This window comes from Emys orbicularis, chromosome 2, assembly GCF_028017835.1.
Source record: "Emys orbicularis isolate rEmyOrb1 chromosome 2, rEmyOrb1.hap1, whole genome shotgun sequence".
NCBI classification, from domain to species: domain Eukaryota; kingdom Metazoa; phylum Chordata; order Testudines; family Emydidae; genus Emys; species Emys orbicularis.
This window is the reverse complement of record NC_088684.1, coordinates 169,472,346-169,489,342: the sequence shown is the minus strand read 5'-3', so window position 1 is coordinate 169,489,342 and position 16,997 is coordinate 169,472,346. Positions and strand designations below refer to the sequence as shown.

Sequence of the window (16,997 nt, the reverse complement as noted above, 5' to 3'; positions counted from 1 at the left end):
TCAGTACACAAGAAGTTAACTTCCACTTCATTCCTTACTGATAGGAAGAGCCATAAGAAGAGCTGCTGGAGAGGCCAGGAGAATGTGTCAGTAGGAAGTCAGGGGTCCACACTTATGTGCTGAGTTCTGGATGAACCCCAGTTTAGAGAAACTTTTTGCTATGTTTTGCTTTTGTTAACTCATTCTGATTTTTTCCCGCTGCTTATTACTGCAGTTTTATTTCTGCTGAGTTTGCCCACTAGCTTACAAGCACCCGTAGTCACCTCAATGGACAGGTCAAGGGTTGAATGGATATGGAGACTGAACTACCTTTATCTCCAGAGGCTGGCCATTCCCTAAATTATGTTGGATTAAATGTTGAAGACTGAAATTTTACCTTGGTTGTCTAGGGAAGCTTGTCATAACGGTCTGAGCAGTTCCTTTTCTGTAGATAAAGAACTTCTGTCTCTACTGCTTTCACTATGGTATTTTTCACAAGCATTAAATCCATGTTTTTAAAAAGGAAAATATTGAGGTGGGTATGTAAGAAAGCAAAAATGGAGAATGCAAGTCCATGCACTCATATTGCTTTCCAATTAAATCATCCAGGAGCCATTTAAAAATATTTCAAAAGATCTTCCTCATGCCCAAACTTGTTCTGAGTGCTCCAGCCTATGCTGCCAGCCTCAACCCACTACAGTTTATAGAAATATTAGTAACTGGTTAATTAGAAAAACTTGTGAATTAGCCACTTATATTTGACTGGATGTTAAAAATAAGACTTATTTTAGAAAAAGCAACTTCATTTCCCAATTTGAATATTAAACCCTGTCTACATGAGAAATTTGCACTGCAGTAACAACATAGATGTAATCTTAATGGAGGAAATTCTAACATAGAGACATATTGCACCAACGTCAAGTGAGTCTTACTCTAATACAATAGAGTAATTTTATCACATTAAGTTGCACCAGTGTAAACCCCATGTAGTAACTATGCAGATTAGAGACATCTGCACTGATGTATCTACAATGTAGAATGCACCTACAGGAAAGATAGTTTTGTGATTTTAAGAGTGGGACTCAGAAGACCTGAGCTCAGTTAGTTTTCTGTCGTAATCTGCTTATATCACCTTGAGCAAGTCACTTAATCTCTGCCTCTATTCCCCACCTGTAAAGTTGGGAATAATATGTCCTTTGTCTCCTCTATTTAGATTGGAACAAAGAGTTCTGTGGCACCTTATAGACTAACAGATGTATTGGAGCATAAGCTTTCGTGGGTGAATACCCACTTCGTCACCCATGAAAGCTTATGCTCCAATACATCTGTTAGTCTATAAGGTGTCACAGGACTCTTAGTCTGGATCTGTAAAAAGCAACAAACATGGCTACCCCTCTGATCTATTTAGATTGTAAGCTTCTTAGTGTTTGGGACTTTCTGTTAATATGTGTTTGTACAACACCTAGCACAGGGGAGCTCCTATCTCAGTTGGGAAAATAAAGAAAAAATATACAGGCTTCTAAGAACAATTTTTGGATCTCCTTAATTACCGGAAGATTATTTATATCATTATTAAATGTTGAAAAATGACAATGTTTGCCGTTTCCTAGAACAATAAATTACAAAAGACATAACTCATCAAAACTACATCAGCAAGGAAGTGCCATAAAACAATTAACCATAGTTTAATAATGGTGTAACTTAATTTGTAGGCTATTGCAAATTCTGTTAATCATTTTGTGACTACAGAATAATTGACCAAATCTCACTAAGGCCAAAACTTCACTGTAAATATATTTCTGCTAACATAGTGGAACATAATGTAATCTGTACAATGACGCTGTGTGATAGAGCAACTTTTGTTCTCTTACATTAAGCTCAAAATTCACATTGGCCTTTTTACTGCTCTATTACACTGCAAACTCAAGTCTTGATTTGCTTTCCATCACCTGTAGCATTACTTATTTCTAGCTTTATGTACTCACTCCACTGGACATCTGTTTTTGTTAGCTTACATTTTTCCCAGTTGAATCTCATTTTATTCACTTCTCATGTTTCCAGTATCTCTACTGTAAAATCCTATATTCCTTCTGTCTTCATTAATATTTGCAATTTTGTATAATCTGCAAACTAATAACAATCCCTATGTGTCTCCTGGTCCTTCCCCCCATAAATATACCTTCACCCGGTCCTTTACTGAGTTATCATTGTACAATAGCATTCCTTTCAAAGCCAATTTGAATCAATGAGTTTTTCAAAATCCTGAAAAGTTATTCACTCATTGATATAGCTCCCTAGTTGTGCTGGGACACTTGAGGCACTTCATGTCACAGTAAAACACTTCAAAATACAGCAAAATACCCTCTCTGAAATCTTGGTTGTAGCCCACGAAAGCTTATGCTCTAATAAATTTGTTAGTCTCTAAGGTGCCACAAGTACTCCTGTTCTTTTATCAAATTAAAGAGGTTAATGAGATGTGAAGGAAGTGTCATTTTTGTTTTTAAAAGTTTTTAACTTCATTCTCTTCCATGTTAAACATTTTTCTAGAAGATGATGATCTCTGAGAGTTGTCGGGTTAGTGTTGCATTTTGGTTGGGGGGAGGAAAAGGAAAAATAATTACACTGTCTCTTATTTTTAGCTGGTATTCTTGGTTGATTAACAGCTTTGTCAATGGTAAGTATCTATGTATTTTCCTCTCATAATATACGTATATTTATTTATTTTTATATTAAGGCCAGGAATTTCAAAAATAGCCTAAAATTGGGCTGACTTCAGTAGGTGGTGTTGAGTGCTTAACATTTGAAAAAAACAAAAACAGATCACTTATTTAGGTGCCTAAGTGTAGATGTAGTAGCCTGAGTTTGTTCCTATTTTTTTAAATGTTGGCCTAGATTTCTTTTTTTTTTTTTTTTTCTTTTTTTCTTTAATTTTACAGGTGACATTTCAAAATAAAATTTGGACATCTCAGATTTTGTAACTGTGTGATATGGGGTTGTCATGATTTGGCTGTGCGTCCCAAAACAATAGCAGTCAAATAGAGGAGCAAACGGGGAGAAAAAAAGACCTTAAAATAGTGGTATAATAGAACATAGTCCATTAGAGCAGGGGTTCTCAAACTTCATTGCACTGCGACCCACTTCTGACTACAAAAATTACTACATGACCCCAGTGTCCTGTATTACTCTAGATTCTAGAGTCTAGAATCAGGGCCAGTGTTAAGGGGTGGTAAGCAGGGCAATTACCACATTCCACAGGGGGCCAAGCGAAGCTAAGTTGCTTGTGTGTTGGCTTCAACCCCACCCTTGGCAGCAGAGAATCTTAACACCAGCCCTGGCGACCCTATTAAAAAACTTGCGACCCACTTGGAGTCACGACCCAGAGTTTGAGGACCGCTGCATTAAAGTAAACCACAGAGTGAGGATGATAACACGTGTATCTTGCACTTGTGCACCTCCCTTTAGGATACGTTCACACTGCAGCTGGAAGCGTGCTTCCCAGCTAGGGTAGACAGATGCACACTAGCTGTGCTTGAGCTAGTGCTATTTTTAGCGCGTTGGCTCGAACAGAGCTAATATATGTCTGTCTACCCAAGCTGGGACGCACACTCCCAGCTTCAGTGTAAATGCTTCAGTGTTAATGCTAAGGAGACTTGTGTACATGAAAAGGGAAAACAGATGTCTATCAAACAGAAAGTGTATACATTTGAATGGAATACTTACTTGCTCTTTGTGGTATTTACTTTAAAATATGTTCATATTGTATCTTCAGGGGTATATGCTTTTGGATTCCTATTTATGTTGCCCCAGCTGTTTGTGAATTATAAGGTATGTCTAAATGTTTATAATGGGATATTTTTGGCTTTCAGTATCTATAACTTATTCTCATTTTTGTTACAAATTATATTTACATTTCTTGTAGATGAAATCAGTTGCACATTTACCATGGAAGGCATTCACATATAAAGTAAGTAAAGCTGTAATTTCAAAAACTTGTGCTACCAAGACAGCAATTGTTTCTTACTTGAGAAGCGGGGCAATAATGTGTAGCTTAAATGTGAATTTTTAGAATTAAACTACCAGTTTAACCCAGCACAAATTTAATTTTTTTTGTAATTTTTTCTATTTGCTAAGAAAGTTATGACTCCTTCACTTTTTTCATTGTGGCTTTCCTATAATGTTAATTATTTTAGCTTCCTAGTTTTGATGGAGTTGACTGTCAGCAATCTTTTGTATTAGTAAAATACTTAAAATGCATATATTCAATAAAACAGTAATAGAATATTCCATTGATTTGCTAAATATGTTGCAAACTGAAAGTTCTGGGAAAAAGTCAAGACCTCATGTACTCTACAATACCAAGGAATTCCCCACATTGCAGCAATACTGTGTTCCAAAATCTCTGTTCACATTATTAAACAGTGTAAATTAAGCTATTTTGTTTTTGTAAACCAGCAGAAAGCCTAAAATGGTAGCCTTACTCCTGGGGGAATTCTGCACCACTTCACAATGCAGAATTTTGCAGAAATTAATGTGTGCAGAGAATTTCCTTTCTCCCACAGAAATAGGTTGCAGAGCTGCTGGACCCGGCAGAGCCCAGCTTGCACATAGAAGACACTGCCAGGGGGAGGGGGAGGGAGCTAGAGGGTTCCCAGCAGCTGCAGTTCCCTGCCTGCCCTGTGGGAAGGAATCATGGAATCATAGAATATCAGGGTTGGAAGAGACCTCAGGAAGTCATCTAGTCCAACCCCCTGCTCAAAGCAGGACCAATTCTCAACTAAATCATCCTAGCCAGGGCTTTGTCAAGCCTGACCTTAAAAACCTCTAAGGAAGGAGATTCCACCACCTCCCTAGGTAACCCATTCCAGTGCTTCATCACCCTCCTAGTGAAAAAGTTTTTCCTAATAATCAACCTAAACCTGCCTGTAGAGGAGTGGACTCACCCCTGCGGCGCCTCCTGCTGGTGACTCCCAGGAATTAGCTTGTTCCAGTTCCGGAGCACCCTCTGCAGGCCGGTGATCTGCCTGTCCTCTGGCCCCCATGTCCCTCCCTGGACCCCGGTGCCCTTGTACCTGGGGTGCTGCCCCTTAGCAGTAACCCTTCAGTGTAAGGGTCTCCCTGCTGCCGTGGCCTACCCCTGGGCTGCCCTCTGCAACCCCCAGTACCTTTTAGCCCAATGCTAGGCCATAGCCTGGGTCTTTCCTAGGCTGGAGCGCCCCAGCTCCTCTGCCTTTCCGCAGCCCTGCTCCACTCAGGTACCCTGTTTAAACTCCCTGCAGCCATGCCCATCTCCCTCTACATGCAGAGAAAGACTTCTTCTGGGCCTCTAGCTCACAGCCTTTTATAGGGACCAGCTGGGCCTGATTGGGGTATGGCCCAGCTGCGGCCGCTTCCCCAATCAGCCAAGGCTTGCTGCTTTCCTAGCTGCAGCCCTCTTTCAGGGCTGATTTCAAGCCCTCCGGGCAGGAGCGGGTGTCCACCCCGCTACACTCCCCCCTGCAACTTGAGACCATTACTCCTTGTTCTCTCATCTGGTACTACTGAGAACAGTCTAGATCCATCCTCTTTGGAACCCCTTTTCAGGTAGTTGAAAGCAGCTATCAAATCCCCCCTCATTCTTCTGCAGACTAAACAAGCCCAGTTCCCTTAGCCTCTCCTCATAAGTCATGTGCTCCAGCCCCCTAATCATTTTTGTTGCCCTTCGCTGGACTCTTTCCAATTTTTCCACATCCTTCTTGTAGTGTGGGGCCCAAAACTGGACACAGTACTCCAGATGAGGCCTCACCAATGTCGAATAGAGGGGAATGATCACGTCCCTCGATCTGCTGGCAATGCCCCTACTTATACAGCCCAAAATGCCGTTAGCCTTCTTGGCAACAAGGGCACACTGTTGACTCATATCCAGCTTCTCGTCCACTATAACCCCTAGGTCCTTTTCTGCACAACTGCTTCCTAGCCATTCGGTCCCTAGTCTGTAACAGTGAATGGGATTCTTCCGTCCTAAGTGCAGGACTCTGCACTTGTCCTTGTTGAACCTCATCAGATTTCTTTTGGCCCAATCCTCTAATTTGTCTAGGTCCCTCTGTATCCTATCCCTACCCTCCAACGTATCTACCACTCCTCCCAGTTTAGTGTCATCTGCAAACTTGCTGAGAGTGCAGTCCACGCCATCCTCCAGATCATTAATGAAGATATTGAACAAAACCGGCCCCAGGACCGACCCTTGGGGCACTCCGCTTGAAACCGGCTGCCAACTAGACATGGAGCCATTGATCACTACCCGTTGAGCCTGACGATCTAGCCAGCTTTCTATCCACCTTATAGTCCATTCATCCAGCCCATATTTCTTTAACTTGCTGGCAAGAATACTGTGGGAGACCATATCAAAAGCTTTGCTAAAGTCAAGGAATAACACGTCCACTGCTTTCCCCTCATCCACAGACCCAGTTATCTCCTCATAGAAGGCAGTTAGGTTGGTCAGGCATGACTTGCCCTTGGTGAGACGGCAGCACGCAGTAAACTTCACACAGCCTGATGCTGGGTCCCAGGCTTGTTTCTCCCTCTGGTTCCCTGGGCTCTGAGGGGGGGCCATGTGGCTGGCCACTAGGGAGGAAGGGGTGTGGGTGTCTGGGCAAGGGTAGGGCTGTAGCTCGGCACTGGGTTGGGAGGTGTGCGGGTATCTGGGCGGGGGGGAAAGAGGGTGCGGGTATCTGGGCCGGGGAGGCTCTGAGTGGGAGGGGCTTTGGGTGTTTGACACCTCCCCCCCCCTCCGGCTGGGTTCTGGGATGGGGGAGGGGGCAGAGAAACAGGAACTGGGTTGTCATCAGAGTTTCTTTAATTCTCTACTCCTGGGGGGATTTTTTTGTGTGTGTGTCTGTATTGTTACATATATACTTGCTGACAAGTATTTTGGAATAAATTACCAAAATAATCGAGACTGGCATGATAATGTAGAGTTATTTTGACAAATAAAATTTGCAGAATTTTAAAACGTGTGCAGAATTTTTATTTTTTTTGGCGCAGAATTGGCACATTTTCGATGTTGATAACGATAGCAAAAACATCCAACAAGTGTGTTTATCCCATCATAGGTTGCCTCCCACACTTACCTAGATGGAAACCTAATATAAAAATGAATAAGACAGAGGCATCTTTACTAATTATTTATTTTCCTACTTAATCATTAAAACAACCATTTTAATCTAAATGAATCTGCCATGGAGTTTAGGATGCAGCATCAAAATGCAAATCTTAATAATGTTAACAGACACATGCACACAAAAAATTCAAACAAGACAGCAAAAATGTTATAAACATCAAGCACTCTTCTTGAGAAGATGGATTTTTTTGCTGCATTATGTCTGATCATGGGGAAAGAATTACCTAGGCCATATAAAGAATAAAATTAGACTTGCAGTATTGTATTATCTGCTGTAATTTTCAAAAAAATTCTCTACATTTCTGATAGATAACATGATCTCCTGAATAAACAAAATCAGATATAAGTGCAGGAAGGACTCTGAGTCCAGATCTATTGTAGCATAGTAAATCACACTGTCCTTTTGAGCAAAACATAAATCTGTCTAGAGAGTCCCTTCTTGTCCTATTGAGAATGTATAGACTAGGGGTGGGCAAACTTTTTGGCCTGAGGGCCACATCTGGATATAGAAATTGTATGGTGGGCCATGAATGCTCACGAAATTGGATATTGGGGGGGGAGGGCTCCAGCTTGGGAGGTGGGGCTGGGAATGCAGGATTTGAGGTGCAAGAGGGTGCTCTGGGCTAGAACTGAGGGGTTCAGAGGTGGGGAGGGGGATCAGGGCTGGGGCGGGGGGTTGGGGAGCGGGGGGAAAGGGGTCTCAGAGGTGCAGGCTCTGGGCGGTGCTTACCTCAAGCAGCTCCCGGAAGCAGCGGCATGTCCACCCTCTGGCTCCTATACAAGGAGGCATGGCACCAGCCAGGCAGCTCTGCGCGCTGCCGATCCGCAGGTGCTGCCCCCATAGCTCCCAGAAACAGCAGCAATTCTTCCTCCCGCTCCTACATGGAGGCGTGGCGCCAGCCAGGTGGCTCTGCGCACTGCCCCGTCTGTAGGCGCTGCCCCTGCAGCTCCCATTGGCTGCAGTTCCCGGCCAGTGGGAGCTGCGGGGGGCGGCGCTTGGGGTGGGAGCAGCGCCAGAGCGGGGCAAGCCCCTAACCCCTCTCCCCTGCGGAAGCTTGAAGGCCAGATTAAAAGTTCTGATGGGCTGGACCTGATCCACAGGCCGTAGTTTACCCACCCCGGTATAGACCATGCCTTTACCACACACTTTATTTTTTCTTTCTATTCATGGTGAAATGTGTGTGCTTTGGGATGCTGTGGTAGGTGTGTGCAGTCTGAATGTGTGCTTGTTTCCTCAGTGAGGATGAAGTCTCATTCTGTCTGTGAGCACATTATGTCCTCACAGATAATTCTTCCTAGTGCTTAAGTAATTTCCCAAACATCTGGTCATAGTCTTAGTCATAAGGGGGAGTTGGTTGGTGACATGTATAGAACATAGAGGTAGATATTAGAGTTTAAATGCAGAATATCTTTGGATATTTTGACCTACAGATTGGATTGTTGTTTTGCATAGTAGTGATGTATTTTTGCTAGTTCTTTGAGACAAACAAGGAAACCAGCGGAATTTCACCCACTTTGGTTTCTTTAGGGTGTGTACTTTGAGTTTCTTATACCCACTGGAGCAGTACATAGTAGACGATTTTGCCTGACCAGTTCTTTTGTATTATAACTGCTATGGTATGAGAAATTTGGGGTTTGTTTCCAAAAACTGAGAATAAACTTTATATATTCCGGCTACTTGTTGTAACTGGTCATTTTATCGATGTTAGAGCCTTATGATTGGAGCTCTGAAGGTGCACATATCCATGTGCTATGAAGGTTGTCTGTGACCATAGTACAGTTTTTAAAACCAATATAAAAAAACTGCAAAACTATTTACATATGTCATACCTGTCAGTCCTCTATAGCAAAGGTTTCCTGCTTCCACAGTAAATGTCTTTTCCAGTTGCTTACAACTCTCTCAAACATTCACTTATGGGCTTAAACATTTTCAGGCTTGGTTTCGCCTTGAGGGGGAATTTTATTTGGAATGAATCAGCAAAAACATTTTGGCTCTTAAACAAAAGAAGCAAAAAGCAATCACCAAAGAAAATTTTTTGCCATTAACCATTTAAAAAAAACCTATCTTTTGTTTGTTTGGGGTTTTTTTTGAGAAGCTAATACCTAAATGGGAGGAAGTAGACAGTTTAAATGTGGCAGAGAGATAATGGTTTTGATGGACAAACTTTTTTTTGGCAGACCAAGGAAAATACATTTTGGTTTAAGAGTTTAATAAAGATTTTTAAATTACATGTTGTTCATGTGTAATTTAAGGATTAATGGGTAACTGGTTCTCCACAAAGTGAAAGTGATCAATGGGGTATTCATGAGTCCTCACATTTTCAACCGAATCAGGAATGTGGCATCATTGTAAACCTGTGGGTTTTTTTAAGTTATGATAAACAATAAATATTCAGACGATGAACAGGGCCGGCTCCAGAGTTTTTGCCGCCCCAAGTGGCGGGGGGGGGGAAAAAAGCCATGATCGGCGGCACTTCGGCGGCAGCTCTTCCACCGCCGCTTCATTCTTCGGCAGCAGGTCCTTCCCTCTGGGAGGGACGGAAGGACCCGCCACCGAAGAGCCCCTTTCCGTTGGCTGCCCCAAGCACCTGCTAGCTGTGCTGGTGACTGGAGCCGGCCCTGACGATGAAGGTCAAAGAAAAGTAGCATCTGTTCCCTTACTGGTAATGCTGCACTTGCTTCCCTGACATACTGTCCCTGTCCGGCTCCTCCCCTTCCCCACCCCCGGTCTTTTGTATATCTAAGGCCCTGTCTAAGTATGGTTCAAGCTAAAACATTTACTAATATAATTGTATATTCTGGAGTGGACAGTGCTTTCTGAATTAAGAAAGAGCCATGTTACATCTTAGAGCAGGGGCCGGCAACCTTTCAGAAGTGGTGTGCCGAGTCTTCATTTATTCACTCTAATTTAAGGTTTTGCGTGCCAGTAATACATTTTAACGTTTTTAGACGGTCTCTTTCTATAAGTCTATAATATATAACTAAAGTTTTGTTGTATGTAAAGTAAATAAGGTTTTTAAAATGTTTAAGAAGCTTCATTTAAAATTAAATTTAAAATGCAGCAGCTTGTCAGCAAACACCAGTCACACTCTGGCTTCCAGCAGCGTTGATTACTACATGCAAAGTAACTCCAACACACTCCCAAATGGAGTTACACACACTGTTCACAAAACTGAATTAGTTTTGATTAAAGAATAAAATAAGTTTATTTAATTACAAAGAGAGAGGTTTTAAGTGAGTACAAGTAATGAGGCATCAAAGTCAGAAATGGTTACAAGAAAAACAAAGATAAAATGCTTCCTAAACCTAACAAACTAGACTGGTGACATTGCCAATACAGGCAGGCAGACCTTAAGTTAGCACCTCACTGCCAAATGCAGATACTGGTGCAGGCAAATCCATTTTTTGTCTTTAACCTGGCTGTAACTTCTCCGGTTCAAAGTTCTGGCTGTTTTTTGAGGTTTGCCTATTAGTTCTTAAATAGTGCACTGTGTTCTCAGACCTGGTAGTAGCCCAAGTCCTGGTGTGATATTTGAAACTGACGATAGAGTTAATGTGCTACCAACTGAACTATACTTGATACCTTTGCTGAAAATATTTCTTATATTTATAGGCATTCAACACCTTCATTGATGATATCTTTGCGTTTATCATCACTATGCCAACATCGCATAGGCTGGCATGTTTTAGGGATGATGTGGTATTCCTCGTCTACCTTTACCAAAGATGGTATGTTTTCCCTCCATCCCTACTCCTCTTTTTATCCATTTTCACTGTTGTTTGTCAACTATAGATCCATGCAGCTGTGTCAACAGTAATTAGTCCGATATAAGAGACAAAAATAGTTTAGGGCTGACTTAAGACTTCGCTCTCTTAGTATGTTAATGTACAGTGTGATGTGTTTTGGAATCTGATAGTCCCAAGCTATACTCTTATCAATCATATAGGGCCTCTTAAGAGTGAGTTACTCATGCTTTGAGAATTAAACATAAATAGCTCATGAGTCTGATTACTCACCCTTATTTGGTGAGGGAGGAACCTACACCACCAATTCTAACAAAATCTAATCTTGCTTTCTTAAAACTTAAAACTAACATTCCAAAAGTGAACTAATAGCATAATCTTCCTGAGTCTGCAGACAGCTCCAACACTTCTGCTACTTAGTTTTGCCATGCAGCAGAGTGATATTAATAAGACTCCTAATTTTCACTGCTGCTGCTATGCAGAACTCTGTGGCAGCAAGGTAGCTGTCAAGAATTCATGTCAGTTTCTTGTTGTTGGATGGGAATATTAAGAACAGAAGCAGATTTTGGAGTTATTCACTGGGAAATAGGACGGAAAAGGAGACGGAGACAGGGAAAGACATTTAGACTAGCAACAGAGATGTCCCATTCTGTTGACAGCCTTTTGTAGTATGCAGGGGAGAGGAGACTCGAGGCTAAAGGTGAGTAGAGCTTCAGATTTGCAAGGCGAAGACTGATCTGAAAGTTGAATCATAGGGCTGGAAGGGACCTCGAGAGGTCTAGTCCAGTTCCCTGCACTCACAGCAGGACTAAGTATTATCTAAACCATGAAGTCTCCAGGTAGGGTCTAGAGACAGCACAAAGCAGCTGGTGACCGTTATTGGCCTTCCCAGCAAGGCACTTCCAAGTGCTAGTTGGTGGAAGTTCTCCCTTCATGACTACCTTTTCTTTCTAGCTTTGAATAACTAGTGGGTTTTAGTCCTCCAGCTAGTAGGTGTCTGGTATGTTTTTCAAGTCCTGTATTATGTAAACAAAGTTAAATTTAAAATAGAAAATTAAACTCTATTTAACGTTTTAAGTAAATATTATATGGTGGTTCTTTTAAAGTTTTAGCTTTATTTAAACTGATTTAGGAGTACTAAAACAGGTTAAGGAAAGTGATATTTAAAACAGTCCAGCTTCTTCTGATTGATGAACAAGGAATCAATTTTTGGCAGATTAAACAGTGGGGTACACTGTCTTTTACCACGAATCATTGCATCATGTAACTAATGTGTGTTATTTTATCTGTAAGGCTGTATCCTGTGGATAAGAGCAGAGTGAATGAATATGGAGAGTCTTATGAAGAAAAGCTGAAAAGAAAACCCCACAGAGAATAGTTAACAGTAGAAGACTATTTCTGGACTGCTGCTGGCTATGTGTATTATTTGATCTTAATGAAGAAAAAAAGATTGGATTATTTAATAAGAGTATTTTTTAAAGCTTATGACAGAACTCCATGGACAATACATCTTCTGCATTGCCAAAATCTATTTTTGATGGTTCTTTGATGTTTCAAGATCCCTTTTATGTCTTTATGAAGAAGTCTGCCAATGTTTCTGCCAGATGTCACTTAAACAATAGTTAAACATATTTAAACTTCTCTTACATAAAAATTTAAACAAATATTAATTTGTCTTTATTGTTATGATGAACATTTTAGTGTGTGTTTTGAGATAGCCCAATTAACTGGTCATGTGGTACCTTTATTGGTAAAGGGCTACTATGCCATGAAGAGTACAGGTAGGCTGTGATTGTTATAGCAGAATAGAGCATCACTGCTGAAGCTGGGGTTGTTAGAATTTAAAGGTATAACTTCTGGAATATACACTTTAAACTGCATCACACAACACCATTCTAGGTTGACACCGGACATGGAAGGGCACAAATTGATGGGGGGTTAAAATCTCATGGCTGACCTAAGCTGTATGGAACTTCGAAATAAGAGTCCTCTGGCTTAAAATAGTCTTCCTGGAAGGAAGGGGAAAGTAACCCAAACAGTTAAACTTCTTAAAATATTGTCACGCTTTTAGACCATGATATGACTTTAAATCTTAATTTATTTTTAAATGGCAGAGATTTTTATTGTAGAAAGCTAGTGAGCGTGTGCAGCAACTGTCAGTGACTATTTTTAGTACATATATAAAGTTGCATAAACCTTTCCTGCATTGCTAGGGGAATGGGTCCCTTGATTCCCCATTAAAATGGGTATTTATATGACTGACACAAAGCATTTTGATGTACTAGGAAAATACTCTCTTAAACAGTCTTGCAGCCTTACATGTTTGCATGATAGACACCATTGTGAACTATTGTGCCAACTCTCATATGCTTTCACAGGCAAAAGTTTCCTAGTCCTCTTGATTTGTATTTTAAATTAGGTAAAGAAAACATACAGCATTCAGCTAATTGGAAGAGGATTGCTTGAACTGATACTTGCTCAGAATATTATTTATAGAAAAACCATAAGTAAAACAACCTTCAAAATGTGCCCATAAGTTAATTTTATTTCCAGTAGCAACAATGTTTAAACGGTGAAGTGTCACTCTAACTTCCTATCATGTTATCAGTTTGGATATTGTATTTATCACTGAAATTCAGCACTTCTTGCAAATTGTTAGAATATGCTAAAATAAAGTATATTCAAATGGTAGAACAGTATGCATTTAGAACCCCCATTATGCAGTTTTATGAAATAACAACTTGCATTTAGTGAGCACTATAGTTAAATAACCTGCATTGAGTAACACTGAAAATACATGTTGCTTTCCTCGCAATAATAAACAAAACATTTGATTCCCAGAACCAGCATTAGCAGCTAAAGCCTAGTTTAATTAAATGCTTTGTTTTAAAGTTAAATTGATTAACTTCTAGAGACTTTATGTGGAAAAAACCAACACTGCTGACCAAAGCTACGTCTTTCTTTTAATTTACTGCGTATTTTTGGTGGGCTGTCAGAACAGTTTTTTGGGTTTTTTTGGTTTTTTTACTTCAATATGCCACTAAATCAAAATGTAAATAGTTCAAGTGAAGAAAATGTTGCTCTAATTTTGTCATAAATAGAAAACAATGGTTTGTTTTATACAGTAGGCGTTGTCAAATCCCAGTGTTCTAATGGTTTGAAAGCACAAAGGCTGTCGTCCTGTAAAGACAAGGCATATGCTTAATTTGACACACTGAGTAGTCCTACTGAAGTCATTGGATCTTAACTTCACTTACACTGAGGCCCCTTTACACCATTCTGATAGTGTAAAGCTGTCATAAAGTGGATATTAGTTTAATGCCCACTTTAAGGCCACTTTACAATTCAGTAGTTCCAAGGGCCTGATTCTCATTTATACTAAAATCCTTTTACACTGCTATAGCAATGTAAAGTTACACATGTGCATAAGATCTTGTAGGATTGGGATTGAAGTTGAGACAACCAAGATTTTTCTCATGTTGCCAGCTGCAGCTCTGCATTTTTATGCAGACTGCTCTAGGACTCCTATTTCATAGTAGTAAACATCTAGTTTTGTATGTTGAAAATAACTTGTCCTGATATTTAGTAACTTTATACATTGGTCCTTTCTGTGCCATTTTAAAATGAATTTGAGTCATTAATTTTTCTGAAGTGGCCTCTGAAAGTCTAATTACTGCATTCAGGTAATTTACATTTATATTGAACATTCCTTTTTTGTGGGTAATTGTTTGAAAATCACTCTTACATCTTTATGTACTGTTAGTTTATTACCCTTCATAACTTTCCATGTCTTCTGGTGATATAAAAGATGAATAATTTCCCATACAACAATGGTAATGCTGAATGTAAGGTTAGAACATTTGATGTTGTAATAAAGCAACCAGGCTTTTTCAGGCTTTGAATCAGTGATTTGTTTCCTGCATTCCATTTGCAAATAAAACATGTGTGGGATGAACAGTTTGAGTTTTGATCTATTATTAGAAAGACTAAGGCCTGGTCCACACTAACCCCCCACTTCAGACTAAGGTACGCAAATTCAGCTATGTTAATAACGTAGCTGAATTCGAAGTACCTTAGTCCGAACTTACCGCGGGTCCAGACGCTGCAGGCAGGCTCCCCCGTCGACTCCGCGTACTCCTCTCGCTGAGCTGGAGTACCGGTGTCGACGGCAAGCACTTCCGGGATCGATTTATCGCGTCTAGACAAGACGCGATAAATCGATCCCAGAAGATCGATCGCTTACATCCGGACCAGGAAGTAAGTATAGACGTACCCTTAGTTACTGCATGTGTTACATAACTTAATGACGGATGAAACAGGAACTGACATTTCTTTTTTAAAAGCTTTTTTTCGGTGCAATAAAATAGTCTTACAAAATGATGAAGTGGTGTTCCATTGAATACTGCATGTTTTGAGCTATCGTCCTCTTGGTTTGAAATAGATTTAAAATGTGTCAATCTTTTCCTCCTGAATTTTTCAAACATAAATGGAAAGAGCTTCAATGCCTTTCAGAGGAGAATACTATTGAAGTGCAAAATATTATATTTTAAAATGCAGGATTATAGATGTACATTGTACTCATGATAATACGTGTGTTCTTCTGGCACACTGACACACAAGATGAGCTAAGTAACCACCATTTTAGTATAGATTGTATATGACAAATCCTATGGTCTCTGTTGGATTTTAAGGGCTACATTTAGAACTTCCATAATTAAATCCCAAGCATTATTTTAAAAAATGCACAAATAAAACATTTGAGTTAAGTAGGCTGTCTTGTGCAACTTGAGACAAGCTCACCACATCTTAAATCTCCCTTAGTAATGCTCTCTCATTTGCACGGTGGCAAGAAATTGAACTATATAATGTCACAAACTATTAATAAAGGATTATCAGAATTAGGAATAGTGGGATTTTAAAAGTTGCTTAAAACATTTGAAAATAGCCAGCATGTTCAAGGTGGACCTGCAAGGAGTTAGTCCTGATTTCGTTTTCCTGCTGCATTGATGTTATTGTGGCACCTTTAAGACTAACTAACTGTTAGTCTTAAAGGTGCCACAGGACCCTCTGTTGCTTTTTACAGATTCAGACTAACACGGCTACCCCTCTGATAATTGATGTTATTGTTATCCTACCTTCCCACACCTAAAACTCTGCAAGGGTGCCCTACTCTCTACCCACCCACCCCAAAAAAAGAAAAATTCCAGGGATGCACCAGGTCCTGGGGCCAAACAAACTCAAGCTGCAGAAGCAAATTAAAACGCAGCCTCAGCAGGGACAAACTGCTTCCTACCGTTTTTACTCTGGAAATTCCCTTGTGCTGATTGGCTGTTTGGTCCATCTGTTCCCATCCCCTTCCTCAGTTTCTTCACCTCAGCATCATTCTACTTGCTCTTCAAGCTGTCCTGTTTCCTCTGCCTTTCACTATTCACCACATCTCCTTCCTTTTGTCTTTTGTTTAGCTAATTGCCCATAACAAAACTATACCCAAAGAATGTTATAAGAACTCAATCTTGGAACTAGCATATTAGCAAATCATCACTTTGTTCACTCGCCTTGTAGGTTGTATCCTTTTCCTACTTCCTTTGTCATAAAAACGGTCATATTGGATCAGACCACTCTTTCATCTATCCTGTTTGTGACAGAGGCCAGCAACAGATGCTTTAGAGAAAGGTGCAAGAAATCCTACAGTAAGCAGATGTGGGATAATTTTTCCACTATGAAGGTCTCAGCCTAATAGTTAGAGATGCCGTGAAGTATGAAGCTTTTTCTATCCCTTCCAAATTTTTTGTTAGCAATAGCTATTAGAACTCTGGATATGTTATACATATAAATGCCCAGTATCCTGACTCTTGCTAGCATTTGGTCTTAATATCCCCCTGCAATAAGTTCCAAAACCTAACTATGCATTTTGTTGAAAGTATTTTAGTTGGTTTTGAATTTCCCACCTTTTAATTTCTTTGAATGCCCCCTTTGGCTTTATATTCTGAGAAAAAACAAGTATTATAGAAGGAACTGGTAGGAAAACCTGTAAATTGAGGTTGCCTGACCCTTTCCATTATAAGACCCTGTTTTCAGTTGCTTAAACTTGGCCAAAATGTAACCATTTGGACTGAAA

At 40.3% G+C, this 16,997-nt stretch overlaps 1 protein-coding gene across 1 annotated transcript in view; it reads left to right on the top strand.

The window, feature by feature from the left end:
• CLPTM1L (CLPTM1 like) overlaps positions 1-12,257 on the top strand; it is an 86,013-nt gene extending 73,756 nt beyond the window's left edge. The window contains exons 13-17 of the mRNA XM_065398727.1: positions 2,619-2,653; positions 3,749-3,804; positions 3,899-3,943; positions 10,749-10,864; positions 12,173-12,257. Coding sequence (XP_065254799.1) covers positions 2,619-2,653; positions 3,749-3,804; positions 3,899-3,943; positions 10,749-10,864; positions 12,173-12,257 — 337 coding nt within the window. The remainder of the gene's footprint in view (positions 1-2,618; positions 2,654-3,748; positions 3,805-3,898; positions 3,944-10,748; positions 10,865-12,172) is intronic.
• Positions 12,258-16,997: the final 4,740 nt, after the last annotated feature.